Source organism: Octodon degus, unplaced genomic scaffold (assembly GCF_000260255.1).
Source record: "Octodon degus isolate 3935 unplaced genomic scaffold, OctDeg1.0 scaffold00044, whole genome shotgun sequence".
Classification (NCBI taxonomy): Eukaryota; Metazoa; Chordata; class Mammalia; order Rodentia; family Octodontidae; genus Octodon; species Octodon degus.
This window is the reverse complement of record NW_004524620.1, coordinates 9858671-9872133: the sequence shown is the minus strand read 5'-3', so window position 1 is coordinate 9872133 and position 13463 is coordinate 9858671. Positions and strand designations below refer to the sequence as shown.

At 33.5% G+C, this 13463-nt stretch overlaps 1 protein-coding gene across 1 annotated transcript in view; it reads right to left on the bottom strand.

The window, feature by feature from the left end:
* The window catches only part of Ccdc171 (coiled-coil domain containing 171), a 533698-nt gene that overhangs the window by 128860 nt on the left and 391375 nt on the right, over positions 1-13463 (bottom strand). Inside the window, exons 21-22 of the mRNA XM_023715854.1 lie at positions 3334-3479; positions 1414-1468 (exon numbers count right to left, since the gene is read on the bottom strand). Of these exons, the coding sequence (XP_023571622.1) occupies positions 1414-1468; positions 3334-3479 (201 nt within the window). The remainder of the gene's footprint in view (positions 1-1413; positions 1469-3333; positions 3480-13463) is intronic.

Genomic DNA, 13463 nt, shown 5'->3' with positions numbered 1-13463 from the left:
TATATCTTGCCATTCTCATAGAAAAGAAGATATAACACTTATATTTCCTATCAAAGATGGGTTTTCCCTGTCATCAAATTCCATTCCCAAGTCAGCTGCTACCTTAACATTTTTTTCCCAGATAGAACAATGAACAATTGGATTTTAAAGTCCACATTAATTGTACAAAAGGGTTCGCCACAAATATGACATAATTGACTTTTATATCTTAAGAGTCAACAAGTATAAAAGTCTAACCAGATATATTTCTTCTACAAAAAATCTAAATTTCAGATTTGCAGTCTACATGAGTTTGATGTGATTACATTTAAACTATATACTCCTAGGCTTAAATTTTGTTAAATTAGAAGGGAAGAAATCCTGGTTTTAATGAAACAAAAAAATACTGCAAACTCAGAACATTGGATTTTTTAAAATCCTGGTAAGAAATAGAATCATTTCAAAATGTAAAAGAGTAGAGACTCCCAGTGCTTCTAAAATGTTTAAAAGATTAAATACAGTTCATTAATGTTTATTTAATATCTTCTTCAAATGGTTAGTTTTAGGGTATTATCAGTGATTTATATAACTACTCTACATACCAAATTTGGTTCGCAAAATTGTTCTAAATGTTTCATTCATAAATTCTATGTATCTTATAAAGTACTATGTCTGCATCCTCAACAAATCTGTCTATTAGGAAATAGAAATACATACATAACACTCCTCTACTTTTATTTTTTTTTTATTTTTTTACTCCTCTACTTTTAAATAAAATACTACAGACATTTTCAAATGTGGAAATAGAATGCTAAAAAAAATATGGCTGTTTAATATCAAGTTTTCATTAATACTACAATATTCTTACTCTGTTCATCACTACAAATTAAACTTAGTTTATTATACAAAAATAATCAAATTTGAAAATAACAGATTGATAAATATATTTTCACTTATAAGGAGGTATATTTCAGTATGAATAACATTGCTGCTATGTTAATGTACATGAATACTGCAGATAAAACATATTATGTCTTCATATATATATATATATATATATATATATATATATATATACTTTAGGACAGCTGTTTAAGGGTGGTAAGAGGGTAAACAATGTGGTCAAACAAATATTACAGCCTTATGTGACAAGAAGAATCTTAGTAATCTTGTTTTTTTTCAGCAATTATCATAGATAATTCAAGTACAATTATATTAGTTTGAGGAAATTAGTATTTTGTAGTTTTATCAAGTACTTAAAGTGAATTTTTCAAAAAAATCATTACAGTATCATATAAACCAAGTTTCAGTCATTTCCAAAATAAATTTTGATTTTTAAAGACAGTTACAAATTAAAGTACTGAGCAGTGTAAAAAAAAATAACTAGAAATATCATAATAAAAACTGAACAAAAATAGAGAAAAAACATATTACCTTATGAAGCACACGTTCTACTGTTCTCATATGATCAGCAACGCATTCTTTGTCCCTAAAAAAGGAAGGATTGGATATGAGTCAAGTCCCAATCTTTCTACACCTGCTAAACATTTTAGCATAAGTCACTATGATGAACAAAAGAGTTGGTTATCATTTTTTTCCTTTTAAAAGTACAATGCCTACTATGTCTACACTTAATACTTGTATTCATTCATGCTGCCTATCCCACATTTGGGGGGCCACAAAAATAAAATAAAAGAAAAAAATCATGATTACATAATTGATAGTAAGAATATCGAGGGAAATGTTTTCTTTTTATAATGAAAAAGACTTTAAAATGTTTAATAATACAGAAATATAAATTGTTTATACTATGCAAAATAATATTTTCTTACTACACAGTTTGGGTATGTGTGTGCTACAATTACACAAAGAACCCTCTATGACCTGACAAGGAATATGCAGTTAGTAGCATCTCCTATTGACCTTATATATTGAATTCAGCTTTTATAACTAAAAAAGTTTGAACAAATATGCTGAGGAGAAAAATTTGGTAGCAAAGTATGAACTGAAAACTGTAAATAATGAGTTATCTCTCCATATTTCAAATGAACCTTATTTAGCTTCATTAGAATATACCCAAAGTTGCAGCTCATAGATGTGTCCAAGTCCTGACTTACCAGCCACAACGTGAAAACAATCTAAGTCTGGCTGCCTACTGATACTACTTTCATCAGTCTCAGAATTCTTTCAGAGCTACAAGACTCACTGGAAATGGTCCACACTAAACCCCTTCGCTTGGTATGAGGAAATCAATGCTGAATAAGGCACAAAAACTGAGTTTTTAATATGACAACTCCATGTACCTAAGATGGTGCTATATGCGCTATCATACAGCTTTACGGTGTTTTTTTAAAAAACTGTCAGTGGATAAACATGACAATAACTGGACTTTGTATCAATTCACCTTATCATTACATTTAAGTGATGTCATAAGCCCAGATTGCAGATTTTCTGTTCCATGATTTACAGATTACAACCTATAGTTTAGAGGAGATTCACATTTCACAGTATTTTATGTTTAATAACAATTTGTCTCAAAAGTTTTTAATTAGTATATGTATTTTTACAAGTGCAGGAATTAAGAATTCCAAATTGAGACATTTAATGTATTTAAACCAGCTGCTTCTTTAATTCTTAAGAAGACTTGAAGTCATGCTATTATGCACAGGAAAATTTTAAAGACCACAGTATTCACTGTGGGGGGAAAAAATGCCCAAGAGAACTGTTCAATTTGAACTTCACAGTATATGTCAACTTGATACCCAATAAAGGCAAACACGTGTCACATTTACATTGTTGTCCACTTGAAAACTACATTTTTTCTACTTAACATATTAGAATATGTAGCTATGAACTGGTATTTCCTATGTTCAATGTTTTGGTTGCATTTTAAAATGCTATGGCACGCAAGTAGATTGTACACTAACACTTCTTTATGAAAGTTATCATCTGCATTGTTAGTATATTAGCATATATTCAGAACAAAATTTGAGGAGGTGGAGAAGGAGACAAAGAATACGTGACAGAAGGTATTGTGCAAAACTTTTAAATAAAGAGACGGGTTCCACATTAATAAAAACACGGTCTCAAACAAGCAATAATACAACTGCCCAAAAACTGCATCATTAGAGGTTATGCGGAAGCTTGTACTTTTCTGAGACTTCTCAATAAAATATACATTGAGTATGTCGAGTTAAGAGTTTTCTTTTTGAGGATATATCACAGAATTTCAAAGAAAGCCAGCTGTACTTTTGTTTTCTAACCCTGTATTATCCAGAGCTAAAACCCGGAGCATGAAAGTGAGAATTGATCTTTTGTCTGTCTTAAGCGATCTCCCCGAGGTCCAGAGCTCACTTGGCTGCCATGCGGAGGGCGCTCTCTGCATCGCGGATGTTCTCCTCCAGCCGACGCTTGTCCTGCTCCAGCTGGGTAAGATGTCTATTGAGCTGACGCAGAGATTGATCTTTCCTTCTCAGCTCCATCTTTGCCTCGGAGAGACTCTGCAAGCAGACAGAAAACAGAGTTACTTGTCAGCCCTGATAATTAACTTCAATTTATGCCATAGGCTATTAAACAAAGAAAAATACAGACTGACTGAGAAGTAGAGTTGGGTCATTATACATCAAGGTTTAACAAATTTCTGCAAAAATTTTATACATTTACTAATTAGAAGTGATAGAACTGATAAGATTTTGAAAAATGTTTTGCTACACAATATGACTTATTTGTTAAAGTGTTGAATAGTAAATATTTTCTCACTAGAAATATCTGATTATACAAATCTCAAGTTGTGTTTAATTTAATGATGAAATAAAGATTTCAGGAGACAAAACATATGAAATTTAGGATCTACGTAACTCTAAATTGAATTTACTAAGCATGCTATGCCCAAAGTGAGCATATGACTGAGAGAAAGGTAGATACCTAAAAAAGAATGGTGAACTTATTACTTCAATTAGAAATCTATCTGTAAGAAGCTGCTCTAGACTTCTTAGTGAACAAATTGGACTCTTAAAATGTATTTGTTTCCCAGTAAATAAATTTCAATGAAGGATAGAAACATAAATGTGATTAACACATTTCATTTAATACAAAAAGTTAAGAATAGTACTTGCACTCAGAATTAAAGTCTACAAATGTCTCCCTAGTCATAGAAGTATAAAATATATTCATTACTATTTAATCTGAAATACCCACTTAGGACAAGATTTCAAAATAAAATTATTCAAGTTCATCTTGAAAGTTGAGGGCTCAAGGTGTTAGAAACAATTCAAAGGAGTATTTCCTAGACCTCAAGATTCTAGGGCATGAAGTAATACAGAAATCAACATATATTTTATCACTAAAATTCTGTCATTCCTTTTCCTATGAAATCTCTAAAATAAGATTATCAGTTTTTCAATTTGTTTAGCAGTGCACTAAACAACTAACTGCATACACGTCCATGTTTTGCTTTTTGCTCAGAATTTAGCCACACATTATCCACGACTGTGCTTCATAAATCTAGTAAAGAATAAACAACATGCTATAAGTTTATGTTTAAAACTCTTCCCACACTATTCTTTCAGAACATTCACAATATGTACTTTTAAAAACTCTCGCTTCCTACATGGAGCTAAAACAATTCACTCCAGAAGCAATCATATCAAATCATGTAGTATTTTTAAATATTGTATGTTTTTAAATTCAGTAGCTCACTTTTAAAAGTCAAGTTGCTGTTAGATGAATAGGAATCAAAAAATTTTAAATGAGCAAATCATGACTACTCATTAGATATTCAATGTTATTTTAAAATTTCTAGCACTAGAAAATCTTCAAGAATAGTCTAAGGTTGATCAGTGGGTATTAGGGTACAGTTAGATAGGTCTAAGAAGTTCTGGTATGCTACTATAGGGTACAGAAATAGCAGAGTGCTGTATATTTCAGAAACATAAGAAGGGACTTTGAATGTTTTCATCATGATGAAAATTAATCATTTGAGAAAATACATGTGTTTGACCTGATTTAAACATTTTTAAATGTACATATGCATTGAAATATCACAACGTACCCAATATACAGAAAAAGTTTTTCATTTTATGTATCAGTTAAAAAATTAATGGATCTTCAATTTTAAAAAGAATGTATCATCATAAAATACTAACTGAATTCAAATTAACTTTTATAAGACAACAAAGACTAGATTTTTAAACTACTCTAAACCTAATTTTATGCCAATATTAAGATAGTTAAATACATTAAAGCATCATGAGATTTCTTCATTTAAAAACTAAAACCCATCTAAGTTCTTTTAAAGTCATGATTCTCAGCTTCTTTTAGGAAACACACACACACACGCATGCAGGCATGCACACAGGCACACACGCACGTGCGCGCAAAGATGCTCTTTTCAGGTATGAAGACAATACTAATGATCCACTCCCAGTTACACATAAAGCTTAAACTTTTTTCCAACAGAAATACTAAATTTTTGCCAACACACACAAATTCTCTTGCTCACTAACTCTGAGTCTATTTGTGAGGTGCTTATCTGTGGAAGGACTGTTCAAGGTTTCAGTTATTGTTTCCAGCTTTGATGAGATTGAAATTCACTGGTCCAATCTGGGAGAATTCACAAGCTTGGGTCATTATAAAACCATGCTTGACTTTTCTGCACATAGTTTACTTTAAAAGAAAATATAACTCTTAGCATTAAAACTTCTACTGTATATTTCCATCTTCTGGTATCATTCTTGCATCCCTCAGGAGCAGATGAGAGATGGGATACCAGCAGAGAGCTACCAAGTTCTTCTAACGTCTACACTGTTTCAGAGACAAAGAAAAGGAACCAGTATTATAAACCATACTTCCTATTAAGTGAAAATGAAAATATAGTTTTTAAAATATCATGGTTAATATATTTATTGGCATAGAAGTCTAATTTTAAAGAACTGAGGGACATTACCAAGGAATCAATAAATATCGATAGGGCCTAAGGTTTATGCTAATGTATGCAAAACATCAAGGCATAAAAAGTGGCTCAAAAATACATCATCTAACAGTCATTTTTTAATGACAAAAACAGACTCTAATAAATCTCACACTGAATTTTAATTATAACAAAATTTATTGGTATAAATCATGTATTTCCATAGATATCTCTAGAAAACACATAATATATCACAGAAATGCACCATTTTAAGTTCAGCTTCCCTCCTGTTCGGGTTCATCTCATTAAAGCCTATGATAAACTTTATGGACTCATAATATTTCCTTGCGAAGGCCTGTATCCAAGAGAGTGTGCCTCTGGGCAGCAAGGCAACAATGATAAGCAGCAGGTTAGCCACTAATTTCTCAACCAGGGTAGATTGTGGAAGTGTGATGTTCTGATATCCCAGAAACTGTTCAGGAGAGAATAGGATAAATCAAGTTTAATAACTCTGCTTCTAATTGTTCCCCCAATGCTCAACTCTAATTACTTGGAGAACTCTCCTGACTGTCACCTGATATTAAGTTGTTGGAGGCTGAGCCTGGAACAGCGAGATAATCAATAAACATTTAGTGGGGAGAAGAATGAAGATCCTTTTAAGCAGTGGGAACCTGCAGCACCCAAAGCCCTTCTGCTCATGAGAAAACCTATGGGACAGCCATAGTGATTGCAAAGCAATAATCCAAAGCACTGTTTTTAGGCCTTGAGGCCTTTAGGCAACAGTACATTTGAGGAAAAAAGGTTAACACGGTCACCCTAATTACAGCCCACTCTCACATACTTCATATATAAGCGAAGACAAGCCAATTAGGTAGAAAGGAAGATAAGGGAAGTTTTATTTGTATACTAATTAAACCCCTGATGAAATTAAAGGAAAAACATACAGCTCTGTAATTGTGTCTGAGAAAGGTCACTTCAGGTTCAGTTATCAGAACAGCACAGCCTTGAGATATTTCACTTAATCCACAATATAGCCCTCATTTTGTACTCAGGTCTTAATATTTACAAAAAAAAAAAATCAAAGAATTTATCTTTAAACAGTGTTGTGAACAATTCTAGCTGCTAGAAAGTTAATGCTAAATATGATAACAAAAGTCTTTTAAAAGCCAGAAAAATTCTACTTATACAAAACCAATGCACCAATATAATTCATCAAAGATTCCAGTTATTTTAAGTTCAAAACATTTTAAAGAAAACCTTTAAATGTATTTCAAAAGCTATTACAGAATCTTAATCATATGTCTTTTCAGATCATGCTTTTGCTTGTCTTCATGTATACATCTCATAATCCAAGAGAAAAAAGCCAATGCTGTCATTAAACTTTTATAAGAAATATTCACATCTGATATTTTTCCTAAAAATAGTCATGAAACATAAATATACTAGCAATGAAAGCTGGCAAGGCAAAATCTGGACAGAAAGAAAATAGTTACATACCAGGAAAATTTAGGAATGAAATACATGGTAAATATTAGATGCTCCAAAGATGTTCTAAGTATCTTTATTCTCATATACTTCTTCTGAAGTTTCTATAATAAACATGTATTACTATTGAATAAGAATACAAACTATTTTATGTTATACATAATTGTGTATTTCTAAAGCATTATTTAAGCTCATACATTTTAATTGTAAATATAAATTGAAATCTTATTAGTTTACATCTATGAAAAATATTCTGTGACATGGAAATTTTTCTTAAAATAATAGCTTTATTGAGATATGTCTGTTATACAAGTCAGTCTTTGTATAAATTCAGAGGGCTTTGCAGAGCTATGCAGCCATATCCAGTAGAGACCTTTTTTGAAGAGTTTTGTAAAAAAAAAAAACACAAAAATACCTTTTCAAAATAGCAAGGCTTCCTAAATACAGTATGTGCTACTATTTTAGCAAATTCTAATTTAATACTTTATGTATACAAGGTTTATAATTTTATTTGATGATAGTTTTAAGAACTAAAGTCATAAAACGAATTCCATGACAGTATTTGAGTAATAAATGTATAGCACAAAAGTTAAAGCTCTCTGAAAGGATACACACATCTGTCCAATTACTACCTCTGGGGTCAAGGAAATGGCTCAGGATCGCTCCTTGTCACATGGGTGGTGGGAGCGACGTGTTAGACCATTAGGCTCTAGGAAGACTATGCCCCTGCATACTGCTTTTAGAGACTTTCTTTTGTCTAATGGGAAAGAGCGATGGATCCACCTTCCTACAGACTAAAAGCTAATGGCTCATTCAATGTGGTATAAAAATTAGTTATATAAAATCACAGGCAAGACAACACAAATCTTATAAAGAACTAAGTCACGTTTCCTAAATTAGGAAAAAATATCTTTAACATTTGTAAAACGCAATTTGTAACTGTCTGTATCTTCTGAAGAAGCACTCCTAGACTTCAGCGAGCTAGGCAAAACATCTCAGGCCACTAAAATTAACCCTGAAAGGGGAAATAATTCTATTTTAAACCTACAAGAATGTGACAACTAAAACATAATATTAGTAAGAATTAAGTAACTTTTGAGTGGAACAAACTATGAAAGTTGCCCCAGAGAGTGTAAAGTTAAATTAAAATGCCAAATTTACAATAGGGTTGGCTTAACAAACTAGAAATAAAACTAAAAAAAATACATTTTAAAATAAAGCTCAAGAATATAAGCAATAAACAATTACAATAACTATACAGTAGCACATAATATTGGTATTTTGTATAATACATAAATGTATTTCAATTTTGATAGACTATTTTATATGGAGAATTACATTAAATGTTATAAATAGTTATCTTTCTTAGGAATGCTTTTTTATCTTTTTATTTTTCATTGTGACAGATGGGTGGCATATTTAAGAATTAAAGCTGAAGATGAGGTAACTTACCCATCTCAGGGTTGAATTAAATGGCCGTGCTAGTTAAAATTTTGCATGTCTAGCAAAATAACAGATGTGAAAGCATCCTATAACCATAAATGACGACATAAATTTCAAAGATATAATAAATGCAATAATTACATTCCTAGATGTACTGTCATTATATAACCTTCAAATAAATCTCCACCCATATACGGCAACTTGTTTCTGTACTGTCGGCCATGTCATTCATATATGTAATTTTTATATATAAAATAAAAATTTTACATATATTATAACTTTTTAACTTCAAAATTTTTATCACATTTGAAAAAGATAAAAGGAAATTAACAAAAACAAGTGTAAAAAAGGACTTTCATAAGTAGATCATATGGCAGATGACTAACAAAAAATTAGAGGAATAAAAGCTCATGCTTAAAATTTTAAAACACGGGGCTGGGGAGATGGCTCAGTAGAGTAAGTGCTTGCCTGGCAAGCACAAGGGTCTGAGTTCAATCCCAGTTCCGCAAAAAAAAAATAATAATAATAAATAAAATAAAACACTTGGCCAGGGAGATAGTTCAGTAGAATAAGTGCTTGCCTGGCAAGCGCAAGGGTCTGAGTTCAATCCTTGGTTCTGCCAAAAACAAACAAATAAAATTTCAAAACATGCTATGAGATTTTGTTACAAACTTTCTTATGATTATGCCTATCATATTTTCACTTATTCCTTTGAAATTTTCTTTCTTAATTTCATCGTTGTAAGAGGAAAAAGCTGTCCTTCCCAGTAAAGTAACTGAAAGTGATCAATAGTAAAAATATGATGGAGAGAAACTTCATTAAGGAGTTCAAAGTACATTGAATGCTGATTGTTTTAGGCCTTGCATAAAAACTGTAAAACATTTTGTGCTAAACTAAAAGTGTCAGGTAATAAGTTGGGAGAGAAATAGTTAAAACACATTGTAAATGCCAATAAAAGGGGGCAAAGAGAATCATGAAAGCTCTCTCAACCAGAAAATATCCTCAGAAAAGTACAAAAAGACCAGAGGTAGATAAATTTACTGTGACACATGACATGCACTCAGTAATGTGGCAGTCATGTTTTCTCAGAGCACAACACAAACCATACTTGGACAGACACTACCTGCCTGTGACAACTGCATGACAACGCTATAACAAAAGCAACTTTATATGACTTTTGAGTTTTCTCAATGTACAAGCAAGAAATGCAAAGTGAAAGAATGCACCCAGCTTCCCCTGCTAGACTTCACCATTGCAGGCCACTGCTCAGCGTGCGCCCAAGACTTTACATAACTCAAAATGCTAGCGAAGTAGAGGTCCAAAGAGTTGAATTTCTTGGCATTATTTTAAATGACTCAGCTACAAATTATACTGTAGAAAAGTGCCATTTAAAACAGAAATCTTATTTTAAAGTTATTTGAAAATTACCTAAAACTGAGAATGTAAAACAATGAATAATTTATGAAGTTCTTCCTAGAGTTGAATTCTCAGCATTAAGAAATTATTGTTGAAAGAATCTTTCAATTTCAAGAATTCTTCTAGTGATATAATCAAATAATATGGTAAGTAAGGCTATTAATTAAAATACCCTCATATTAATATTTCTATATACTACAGATTTTAAACTACTACTTAACGCAAATATGCTTTTATTTACTAAATCAAATACCTACTGGGTAAAAGTTGACTAAAAGAATCTGAAGGCACAATTTAAAATTAGGAAAATAAACTTACGGTACTTTGGGCCAGAGACACCCAAGCCTACGACACACATGCCGCAGTGGCTGTCTGTTATCACTGAAAGGTCTAAAATATCTGCCATCACTGTTTTAGAGTTAATGTAAAGCTTGCGGGTTTTCTTGAAAACTATGCATTGGCTGGATTTTTGTTCATTAAGTGCTTTGTCACTCATCTGTTCAGCTTTAGAGGTATAATCCCAGTGGGAACAAGTTCTGAGCAACACATTCTTACTAATTCTCAGAATGTTGAGCACGTCCCCATTGTGAGAAAGTGCCAGCTGCGTGCCTGCACCCTGTGAACATCCAGTGAAGGTCTGGCTCTAAGTGGCACTGCTGGCTTTGCACAGTTGCCATCACACTGCATTGTGAGCCGGGCACTTTTTAATGCGCTCGTCTGACCTGACCCCGTGAGGTAGGCGGCCTTTTCATTCCTATTTCATAACAAGGAAACTAAGGACCAGAGAAGTAACAAACTGAAATTCAGATAGATAGATAGATAGATAGATAGATAGATAGATAGATAGATAGATAGATATAGATATAGATATAGATATATAGTCTTTGCACAGTGTGATCCCAAGTTTCCTGAACCTAAACACTTTTCTCACTCTGCACAACTGTACATAACACTGCCATTTCACTCATCAAACACCATAAAGTCAGTACAATATCTCTTTAAATGGCTACTTGCCATTTATATTTAAGGCCAGGGAGCTAGTTCAGCAGCATAAGCGCCTGCCTGGCAAGTACAATGTCCTAAGTTTGATCCTGGGTACCAAAAATATATATATTTATATTTAAATGAAGTCCAATAGAGCAAACTGTTATGTATGAGAAATAGAGCAAAAGTATCTAAAAAAAATGAAGAAAGCACAAGCAAAGATCTTTTGTGTTAGAACATCAATCATGTATCAGTCATCAATTATTAAGTGTAATATACTAAGATAAAAATATCTGCAAAGCAAACTGTATAGCCCTTGCTATGGCTTGGGTAAGTATCCTCGAAAAGCCTGCATATTAGAAACTCTGGTTACCAACCTGTAGTTCTACACAAGATGACAGGACATTTAGGAAGCCAAACTTAGTGGAAGAAGTGAGGTCACGAGAGGCAGAGATACTGGGGCCCGAGCCCCTTCCGCCGCTTCTGCTTCTCAGCCACCTGGAGGCCCACAGGCCTCTTCCACCACCCGCGCCCACTGTTACGTGGCCTGTGCTACCACAGGCCCAAAGCTACAAGGCCACGGAAAATAAGCCCTTTAAACTGACCACCTCAGGAACTGTGTCATAGTAATGGAAAACTGATTTAGGACTCCACTGTAGCACAGAATTGTATATTAATTCAAGACACACTGAGGCTTTTTTAATGAATTTTTTAAAAAAATCTTTTACTTATTTATCCATTTGGTACAGGGTCTCACTATGCAGCTCAGATTCATAGTGTTCCTCCTGTCTCAGCCTCCCTGGTGCTGGGATTACAAGCGTGCGCCACCACGCCTGGTCTCGGTGGTCAGCTTGGCAAGGGGCCAGCATGGCATGCAGAACCAGGGATCGAACCCTGGTCTTTATGCTTGCCAGGCAGGTGCTTACACCGCTTTTTTAAAACCCTTTTAAAAAGCAATGAACTTCTCTCTGCCTCTTTTACAAGTTAACAACAGGACTGAACTTAACCACTAAACAGTTTACCCTGAGCATCATCACTCGGATAGCTTTGTTTATATACTGACTGTCCCAACTGCTGCTTAGGCAGCTGTCATTTCAGCCAGCTGACTCTTGTAAGGATAAATGGATAAATTTGATACAATTGTTTTTATATTATTTTATTATCTTATAAAAATTAACAAAAAATACGCATTTTTTGTTAACTTATATTTAAGTAACTAGACTGGTAATGGTAAGATTTGGCTAATGTAATCTCAACTTTTAACAAGAACACTCTACTGTTACAATAGTATATGAAGATATTCAGCCCTATATTACAACATTTATAGCTACCTCTCTCTCTTAAGGAGATGTTAGCAACTATGGACTTAGGTGCTTATATTCAGTCAGAATTTCACCCTTAAGTAACAGACACCGCAAAGACCAACTTGCGATGTGATAGTAATAGACACAACAGAAAAATCAGTACCAAATTTGCCAAGGATTTAAAAAACACAAACACAGAACTGCATTTGACTTTTTAAAAATCTTCCATTATCCTTATTCTGAAAGTGATCAAGGAGAAAAGACATGGGCAGGAAGGGGATGCAGAGACCAGCACGTGAAATACAGCTTCCGTGGCGTTCCAGCTCATCAGCGTTTGCCTACAGAAAGCCTGCACCAGGTGACACAGACAAGGTAACAGCCACAAGAGGACCTGCCATCTGCTGCGACTGCCTGCACTTCCCACCCAGCTGTGATACTGCAAAGACCTTAACAAGACAAAAGAGTGATCCTCGCATTTGAAAGGCATTTCCATACAGCTTTGCCACTAAAAGCAAAGCTTGGCATCTAAACCAGACACATGCCCACGCTGAAGGAAACGTATGCCTTCATTTAAGTAAGTCATCTCTAAGTTTTCTGCTCCAAAAGGGACATTTAAAAAAAAAAATCAAGACAAACAATTTGCTACATTAGATAGACTGACAGGAATACAAAAACCCCGAACGACTTAAACAGTTGACTACTAATAACTTCAAGCATTTCATATTAGATTTCCCTCAGTTATTGTTTTGTTTGTTTTTCTTTTTGTTTGAACTTGTAATATGTTAGGCACTCTACAACTGAACTGTATCTCCAACCACCTAGAAGATTCTTAAAGATATTTGTTTTAAAAATATACTTTTAGGGGCCGGGGAGATGACTCAGTGGCATAAGCGCTTCTCTGGCAAGCGCAAGGGTCTGAGTTCAATCCCTGGTTCCGCCAAAAA